This window comes from Vanessa tameamea, chromosome 10, assembly GCF_037043105.1.
Source record: "Vanessa tameamea isolate UH-Manoa-2023 chromosome 10, ilVanTame1 primary haplotype, whole genome shotgun sequence".
Lineage (NCBI taxonomy): Eukaryota > Metazoa > Arthropoda > Insecta > Lepidoptera > Nymphalidae > Vanessa > Vanessa tameamea.
This window is the reverse complement of record NC_087318.1, coordinates 11,468,869-11,479,215: the sequence shown is the minus strand read 5'-3', so window position 1 is coordinate 11,479,215 and position 10,347 is coordinate 11,468,869. Positions and strand designations below refer to the sequence as shown.

General features: G+C 34.9%; 1 protein-coding gene across 1 annotated transcript; it reads right to left on the bottom strand.

The window, feature by feature from the left end:
• Positions 1-663: 663 nt before the first annotated feature.
• Positions 664-9,848, bottom strand: LOC113396522 (GRIP and coiled-coil domain-containing protein 1). Its single transcript, XM_064216053.1, has 13 exons — positions 9,559-9,848; positions 9,340-9,432; positions 9,059-9,168; positions 8,500-8,645; positions 7,849-7,931; positions 6,731-6,903; positions 6,211-6,427; positions 5,269-5,513; positions 4,575-4,721; positions 3,771-3,980; positions 2,769-2,878; positions 1,911-1,988; positions 664-1,218 (listed from the first exon to the last, which is right to left on the bottom strand). The coding sequence occupies exons 1-13, from the start codon at positions 9,641-9,643 to the stop codon at positions 1,047-1,049; spliced, it is 1,869 nt and encodes a 622-aa protein (XP_064072123.1). The 5' UTR covers positions 9,644-9,848; the 3' UTR covers positions 664-1,046.
• Between the last annotated feature and the right edge of the window lie 499 nt (positions 9,849-10,347).

Genomic DNA, 10,347 nt, shown 5'->3' with positions numbered 1-10,347 from the left:
TAATATTCGCCTTATGTTTTAACATTTGTCATTAGAAAAATAATGTAACATTATCATTATTTAATAATCCGACTTCACTTAACGCAATTATCGAGAATATCTCAACAGTTTTCGGTAGTACGTTTTACATCATCATTTACTATATTCAAGAAACTACTGGTTATGCTTACGAATGATAGAATTATCTACAATGCATCAAGAACGTTTCGTAATTTTCGAAGTCGCATTTTTTGAGACTATTAACGTCTCGTTAAAAATGATACAATTACTAACTATTACAGTATAATACTCATTTGTTAAATATACGAACAGGTCATTAATCACATCTACTCCTTAACGTTCACACATCGCCCAAACATACTACCGATATCACAAACATTTTGGGTTTATTTAGATCAATTACAGTTAAGCCTCCTTCAACGTCGAGTTTAGGATCAACAAGATATTATTATAAATATTTAATTCGTTTGTAATTATTATTAATGTTAGTAATAAAAGTTAAAAACAATCAAAGCAAATGACACTTTAATATATATAATAAATAACTAATACTGTTTCATTCACACTAGGGTGAATATATAAGAAAATTAACAGCAAAGATTTTTTTGACAACACGTGACGGTTCCACAGTTGGGAAAAATCCCCCCCTCTTAAGGAAAATTTTGGAACATATTCTACCGCTAGTTGTCGCCTGCGGGTCCGCACGCGTTTCAGGAGTTGTTCCTCGGGCTTTAGGTATAACAATTAGCCTTCTTCGCAGTTCAAGCTTACGTCATGAAAAGTTTCATCAAATTTGATGAAACTTCGGCCGTGAAAGCGTAAGAACAGAGTTACTTTCGTATTTATGATATTACTATTGATGTTATTGCGAGTTGAAGGGGAAGGCAATGCTGGCATATCATTTAAAACATCACCTTAAAGGGGGTAAAATTGATGTTAAACGTGTATATATGATTTTTATTATTATTTTATTGGTATAACGAAAAATACGCTGACAGTTACAGTCCCGACCAAAAATATTTATGATGATTTAAAACGATCCTTATTCACAAGGTGTTAAAGACTATTTTCCTTTCGTTGTCAGTGAAATGTAACACAGCAGCTATAGCGTTCAACATGTGCTTCCGGCCCGCGTAGTCGCTCGACATTAAGTACGCCATGACAACGTTCTTCAGATATTCTAAATTCGCTCCTTCCCTTGATTGTATCCTCCTAAGCCTGGAAATCAATTTCATTGACAATGTAATATATATATACATAATTATTCTGTACGTGTGTATGTTATTGAACTCCTACCTATTAAACCAACCCTGGTTTTACTAAAAAAATGGATGTTTAAGTGAGTCAATGGTTTAGATTTGACGGTAGATGGCGTCGCAATCGGGTTCCAGGTTTTTTAACATTTTTTTATACACAGACGCGCTGGCCATTCAAATTATTGACAATTGTAATGTATTTTTAGTGTGCCTGCATTTTATTGCCACGCAGCATCACTATCTGAATATTTGGGTTGTGAATTGATGTCGAAAGGCGCCGCATTGATCGATGACGCCTTCTTCGTTTCCTCGGAGTTGGTCTTTGTATTAGAGACACGTCTCGTTGCCTTCGAAACGGCACGATCATTACTATCGGTCCATTCAATTAGAACGTCGCGTAAATTACAATTTGGTAAGCATGTATAATGTACTGTCTCAATGCTAACAATCATGCTCGTAAATACGACGAAAGCCGATGCACAATATTTATTCTAATGTACTTTCAATGAACCAAATCAGTGTTAGCATTTGGAACCTATCTTTTTTTTGGATTAGTTATTGTTATTGGTTTAGGGCCGTATTGATTGACATGAAAGTTCAGTAATGCTTGTCCGAGTCGAGACGAAAAAAGAGTCTCCTCTAATGAGTTTGTACCTGTCAATTTCTTCCTTTAGTGTTCTTATCACTTCCTTAAATCGCTCTTTCTCGATCGTTGCTTCGCGCTGACAATCTCTAAAAAAAAAGCATATTTTAATCACATAATAAACCTTAAGAAAATTAATTTATTTATCGTACAAAATAATTATTACTATTATATTTACTTCCAAGTTTGATTACGTAAAAACACAAACAGAAATAAAGTTCGATTAAAGTTATACATATCATCGGAATTAAAAATCAGTGGGTACATGTTTGTTTATCAGTTTTCAGTTAATCATTGACTTAAAAAGAGATCAACTTGTCAATTCAATGTGCCATCTCGATCGATGTGTTTAGAAAGACTATGTAGATGAGTTCTGGTACACAGTACAATATAGCCTTAACCGTTTGATGGTCATATAAATTTTATCCTATTTATTGGTCGGATTGGTAGGTAAATTGCACGAAAAGCCATCTGAGACTAACCGTCTTTGGGAATGGAGGATTTAAATATTCGATATATAGAAAGATCTCTTTGCGGATACCCTCATTTTTTTATTTATGTGATGTTAACATCATTAATTTATATCGAGCATTATTAAAACCACCCCTAAACATTGGGAGCTAAGATATTATGTCCCTTGTATGCTTACACTGGCTCAGTCACCCTTCAAACCGAACACAACAATACAAAATGTTGCTGTTTGACGGTAGAATATCTGATAAATGGGTGGTACCTACCCAGGCTTGCATAAAGCCCACCACCAAGAGGTTAAAACTTAAAAATTGTTTTTGATTTTGATATCTTCTAAAAATGACATCCATTAAAGATTATAAAAGAGAAATCGGTAAATGACGAAATTATAGTTTTACCTAAACTGTCCCTCCAGGGTATGCTTCTCCCGTCTCAATTGTGTGATGTCGAGGTCCTTCCTAGCGAGCTCGTGCGCGTAGTGCAGCATGTGGGGGGGAGCGGTTCCGTCCTGCGCGACAAACATTACAACAGTTTAAAATAGTACATTGTCCTCCACACTGTAAAATTAACTAGAATTGGTAGTACTCATACTGAACTTGATAGAGTTAAAATGGTACCTTTACATTTAATTTGTATTATAATACGACCATTTCAAAGCTACCTGTGTACCTTATAGCTTACTACAACCAATCAGCAATGCTGTATAAGGCACAAGAGACATAACATCGATGTTTCGAATATGAAGAAACAGTTAATATTTCTGGCAAAATCGTCGATGGACTGTGGTGACCGCTTGCCGTCAGATAGCCTCAATGTTTACTATGATCATTTTGTTAAAAAGTATATATTTTTTTTTTTGGCCAACCCAGGCAATAACTGATAAGTTAGACGAGTCCGTGAGCAGTGGTGACCATTTACCATCAGGTGGTAAATCAGCAAAAAATTTAATGCAAAATGGCCTCTATAATGTTCTCTATATCAACTAATTCTGACTCAAGACTGCATTGTTATCAATTCTGAATTTTCTAAAAGTTTATATATATTAGTAATATTGCAATTTGAAATTGCTTTCATTTATATAAACACGTGCCGTGTATGCTAACGAATAGCAAGTCTGTAAATTTCCCACTACTGGGCCTCCTCTCCCTTTTAGTAGAATATTTGAAGCATATTCCACGCCGCTAAATTGCGGGTTGGTGCATACACATGTGGCAGAATTTCGTTGAAATTAGACACATTCAGGTTTTCTCACGACGTTTTCCTTCACCGTCGAACACGAGATGAATAATAAAAACAAATTAAGCACATGATAATTCAGCGGTGCTTGTCTGGGGTTGTACCCGCAATCATCGGTTAAGATGCACGCGTTAACGTTTAATTTATAATAACTTTAAACTCACATTTAATACTCCATGACCATCTTTCCAGTTTCCTTCTTCAGTACTAACTTTCCTCGACCGATCGTTTCTAGATCTTATATAATTATCGGTTTCTTCCAGTAAAGTTGCGTATCTGTCACGTTGGGTCTGAACTTGTTTCTCTAGACTCTGTATTCTTGTTTTCAGATCCGATACAACCTCTTTGTGGTACTCCTTTTCGGATTTCAGTTTCTGAAAAAACAATGTTTGATATTTATATAATTATAAATTAGAATATGTCGTAAGAGCGGATTACAGGCCGAGCGTTTCTGTTACGTGTATCGAAGTAATGTTTCATATATAATAGTTGTTTAATTTTTTTCTACTAACAAACTTGAGTGTGAACGTATGTTTTCCTAGCTGAGTGCACCCAGAAACATTTACCCCCCCCCCTCCCTCCCTGGTCTGGCAAATATTATTTTAAAATTAAATTCAGTCATTGGCGCCAGAGCATATACATTTATATAGTTAATATATTACTAGGTCATTCTTTTCTTTCGTCTCTTTTTTATAGCATCGGTAGACGGACGGTCAAATGGGCCACCTTACAGTGGTCACCTCTACTCAAAGATATGGCGACGTATGGAATCTTTACCATTTCCTACATAACCAATACCACCAAGATATTATTATGTACGTCATGCCAGCAGGTATACTGGCTCAGTTCCCCTTCAATACAATAATACAATGTATTACCTCTTGGCAGTAAAATATATGATGAGCGGATGGTACCTACCCAGACGGACTTGCACAAAGTCAAAAATAAAGATTAATATTGAATCTTACCTCTTCGTGTAGTCTTAAAGAGTCAAGTTTGTCCTGCTTTTCGTCCTCCAGTAATAGTATATAAGTTTCGGTTTTCTCCTTTAACACCGCCATCTCACTCTTCAGATCTTCCATCTCACTCTCAACCTCTTGTCCGCTTTCTTTAACCTTATGACATGAAAATAATAAAAATATACATATCAATTTAGAAAATTATTTATATTGATTATTGATTAAAAGATTATTTTTGAAGAATTTTATAATCACTAACTAACTTTTTATAGCAGATCTCGATGGTTCATCCCGGGTACCGAGACATAAAATTTAATGAGTTTATCGTCGAAAAAAGCTACCGTGTGTGGTACCGATGCCGTACTTTCGGATTTGGTTTATGAGAATGAGGGAATAGTCTACACTTTAATTTCAATTGATGGTCGAGCTTAATGCACGCTCGGGATAGACACCACTCATAATAGATTCTACCGTCAAACAGCAATACTTATTATGATATTCCGGTTTGAAGTTTGAGTAAGCCAGTGTGCCAGACACAAGAGACATAACATATCAGTTCCCTTGATCGTTAGCGATGTAAGGAATGGTTAATATTTCTCGCAGAGCCAATGTGTATGAGCACTTGCCCGGTCAAACTGAGACTTGAGAATTCCCGTCATAGTCAACATTAACAATTTAAAAAAAAATTAGAAAATCTCCAGACCTTAGCATTTTGTAACTTATAAGTTTCGAATTCGATTTTCAAATTCTCCAGCTCCAATCGACATTTACTATGAATATTCTCGTAGCCGTCCAATTTGAATACCGCCGACAGCTCTATTGGGTTGCCGAGTTTGTCGTTTTCTGCTATCAACTCCTTCTTCAGTATGTGTATCTTGTCTATTAATGTTTGAAGATATTCGCTGTCTGCTAATTTCTCGTTATCAGTTTCGCTTATTTGACTTTCATCTAAAAAAACATAAAACATAATCAGCCTGTAAATTTCCCACTGCTGGGCTAAGGCCTCCTCTCCCGTTGAGGAGAAGGTATGGAGAATATTCCACCACGCTGCTCCAATGCGGATTGGTGGAATACACATGTGGCAGAATTTCGTCTAAAATACATATATATTACTTTATGAAAATACGAGTTCAAAATGTCGAGCGGATGATGAAAAATGTAACGATTGTAAAACAATTATTTTCAAGTTTATGCATATTTCATTTTTATTTCAGTTGTCTATGGAAGGAAGAACAGCATTTAGGTAAAGTAGTGGGAAGTAAAACGGATGACAACAGTGAGATACGAAGTCACTTAGTATCTCACTCGTGAAATGTTGAGACCCGACATTATATTGCATTACATATCGTATTCATTCATTTTATAATTACTGTAGTCAAGGTCGTTCCGCGGTGAGTTTCGAGTTCTTACCGAATACCTCTAAAGTCGAAACGATTTAACCAGGGGAACGTCTGTATTATTAAATTAGGATACGACAAAAAATGTGTTCATTTAAAGTGCAAATAGCATGAAAATTAATCATAAAGAAAAAGTCATGCCGATACATGATCTCATGATTTAAGACAGCTCTCTCTTTGAGCTTGATAGTATCCAGCAGAAGCAACCTTAGGCGGCTCTTACAACACTATTAAACAATTAATCTCACCGATGACGCTGCTGCTCGCCATTTTGTCCAGAAGTCTCCCGTTGAGCGAGTCCCTGAGCTGCTGGATGAGCTGCTGGTCTCGTCTCCGGAGCAAGTCGTACTCCCCAATGGTCTGCGACAGCTCTGCCAGTTTCCCTTCCAGGAGCGCGACTCTTTCCTCTTGTCTCGCGCAGACTTTACGCGCCGACTCCTCAGCGCGTTTCGCTTTTATTTGTTCCTTTTAAATTTTACAAAATAAATATTATTCTGTTTGTCTCCTAAATATGGATAAGGTATCACAGACACGAGGACTAGGGTATGCTCGTCTGTGTTCAGACTATGTTTCCTTTTACTAGTAACCACGAGATTAATCTTAATGTCAGTTCATATCTATGCAGCATTAAGGCTTACAATTTTTACAGATTCATAAATTCTGCCACAAGTATGGACCAGCGTGGTGAAATAAAATCAAAGGTTCTTTCTTTATAGGATAGTGGAAACCACAGGGTATGTTTGTATGCGTGTATAATGGATAATAAACCTCTCGTATCGCGATGGAATGCGATTGCTCCAACAAAGCCAGTTTCTGTTGCAGTCTAACGAGCAGAGCGGGTGTCTCGACCGTCCTCGCCTCGGCCCTTTGTAATCTCCTCTGAGAAGCTTCCAGAGAACTATTCAGATCACGAACTCGCTTCTCCAATTCTGCCTGAGATGCTACAACAGATTTTTATGATAAATTAAAAATCTATCACCTACCCTATAATATATACGGATATCCTTTATTATTTTCATAAAGCTTTTATTTAACTCGCAACAACATTTTGGACCAACATTTTGCACACACCGGTATTGGTAACAACAATGAAGAAGATTAACTTTTTTTTGTGACAAACGAGCAGAATAACTTTATAGTAACCGACACCGGGAAAAACTTAACCGGAAAATCATTCCACAGCCTGCGCGGGCGTGGATATAATGTTCTTAACGCACGCACATTAGTCGGATGCCAACCAACTTGATACATCTAGTAATTCACTCCAGCGGCAAACGGTGCGACGGAGGTATCAAGTCAATTAATTCCATAGATATAATTTTTTTTTAAATACGACACTAAAGCTTGTCAATAAGTACCACACAAAAAAAAATAAGATCTGTGTACAGACAGCAAAAAAAACATGCCAAAGTGTTTTGTTTCTTACTATTTAAATTTTGTCTACTAAATAGACTGATATTATAAATGCGAAACTCTGTCTGTCTATCTGTTGCTCTTTCACAACCAAATCACTGAACCGAATATGATGAAATTTAGTATAAAGCAAGTTTGAACTCCACGCTACATTTTATGCCTAACACCTCTTCAGGTTGGTCGTCATCAGACCCTAAAAAACGAGCGAAGCCACAGACGATAACTTATTTACTTATACGTTATTAAATTGGATTCGAGTAATTACATAGATGTGTTTTTATGGCATATGTTTGCGGACAGGCCACCTGATGGTCAGTGATCACCACCGCCCATAGACAATGGCTGTAAGAAATATAAACCAATTCCTTACATCGCCAATGCGCCACCAACCTTGGGAACTTTTTTAATCAACATTTTCAGATAGTCAATTAGTCATATATTATATAAAAAGCACATAGCCTACTGAATCTCACCTTGTGCTTCTGTATTATGTACAACTTTATCCTCTAGCTTCTCTTTGGTTTTTCTCTCGGAATTTAGTTTCATGTGTAATTCCCTGAAAAAGAAATGGTAATTTGTTATCTATGCTCAATATTATAAGGTTACAGAGTTTGAATTTACGAATGCACAAATTCTCTAAATTAATAGACTGATTAAAAAAAATGTCTTCTTTAAACTGTTGATGGTGGAATGTTCGTAAGTCGAAGAGTATGTAACTACAACCAATCTGGCAAAAGCGGGCTTCTCTCTGCCAGCAGTTTATAGCAGGTGGTACGAGGTGGGCTTGCTCAAGTCATATAACCAGTAAAAGTTATTAATATTACTAATATCGATACATTCTCATTTTAAATAAACACATCTCTGCAGTTGTATATCAGTATATAATTTTTATTCTTTTGATCGCTTTTTCTGTTTGCCTGATAATTTTATTGACATAACACTATCTTCTTTTCCTTCTGGTCTAAACTTGCATAATTTTATATTATTCGTTAGAATACCTTAACTGCTTTTAGAGGTGTTTCTTTTAATTCAATAAGATTAATATAAGATTGGAAAACTTAGAAACGAACATTGTCTTGAAGATTTTAATACAATGACATTCTTTCTAAATATTGTATACTTACTTCAGCATTGCAGCGTGATCAGCCCTCTCCCTCTCTCGTTCTTGAATTTCATAAGCAATCTTAGCTTTAAGATTACCGACTTCTGCTAAATGTTGTTGAACCAACGTCTTAGTCTCTTCTCTTGTTGAAGCCAACATGTTCTCATACTGAAAATAAATAAAGTACAAAAAGATAGAATATTTACAGACATTTATTTCTAAAAAAGTTCCCCTACCAGACAAAGAATTAGCATCAATATAAATGTGTTACACATTTAATTAAACAAAACAAATTAAACATGAAAACTTTCCAAATATTCCTAACAAATAACAATATATGACTGATACTTGGGATTTGGCCTTTCAACATTGAAAATCCAAAATAAAATTATTTAAATAACATATTATACATAGCTATTATACTAATAGCATTTTGGCCCAGACATTTATAATTATGGGGAAACACGAGCATTCTTGCCACAATTCCATTTGGTGACTTTTAATTTTGATCTGTATTTAAGTACCTATTGTAAATAATTCTTATGTAAATAAATGATTTATAATATAATATAAATATTTACCTTATCCCTAGTCACCTTCTTATCAGTCTGGAAAGCCTCTTCCATTCGTGCTTTTTCTGCTGATAGTGTCGACAGTGACAGGGTGAGAGCTGCTATGGAGTCTTTTGAGCCTGAAAATATTTGTTTATTTATTGAAATAAGAAACGCGATCAACAGTAATATTTACTTTACATATATTTACTTCTGTTAATTTTATAATTAGACTCAGCTCTTTACGTCGAGCGGAAGTTTTTTATAAGTAAATTTATTGTGTATTTAACATTATTTTGTTTCAAACATACCATCTTCATTATTTTCAGTCCTATTTAACGCCTTCAAACTTATCTCCAGAGCCTCCTTTTCTTTAGCGAGACCTTTATATGCAGCAACAACATCTGTGAATGTAGAAATATCTAATGTATTACATATAAGTAACAGAAAAATGTTCAGAAAACCTAAAATTGAATGAACCATATGCCCTTTTTAATTACTGTTTTAGACGGAAATAAATATTGTTATACCTCTTAATCGACCTTCGTATCGCTTAATTTGATCTGCCTGTTTCGTTATTGTTGAAATAAGTTCTTGTTTTGATAACGATTCCATTATATTATCAAAGAAAAAATGTTTAAAAAGTTATATTCCAAATGAAATTTTATGAATGTTGTTCGCGAGCTATCAATATTATATAATGTGTTTCAATTCAAATTAGGCTGGTTATAAATATCACACACGTATTATTAAAATCATATTTCTTGTATTAAATAATTATATCACAACAATCACAAATATTGGTATGTATTTATTTTTTCTGATATTTACAGTTGTCAATTGTCATTTTGTCAAACGCGTGTTGACGTTGACTAATGTCAATTCATAAGATTACAGAACAACAGTTTGTTCTTTATGTTCTAATTAATCGTGTACCACAAAAAACAACAAAAACACTGCAACGTTGGACATTTATTCATAAAATAAAACTAAATATCGATATCCAAATTTCTAAATTTTGCGTCATCCTTTCTTCAATGCTGTGCCGAACCCGGAAACGTTGAATCCAACTAGCCGAGCAAACGAAATTTTCACAAAAACGTTGAGCAAAATCGTTTGCTTTTTGTTGCAGAAGTTCTTTGATATTTAAACCACTTTAACAAAGCTTCCTCAATCTTCATATGCTTCGTGGTTCTGGCTCAATTAACTCAATAATATATTTTGGTGCATTTTGTATATAGATAAGTTACAAACTTAAAAGGTTCTCGACTCTACGGCATACACGTGTTTCGTTTTTAAGAATTACAAAAGACCCTAAA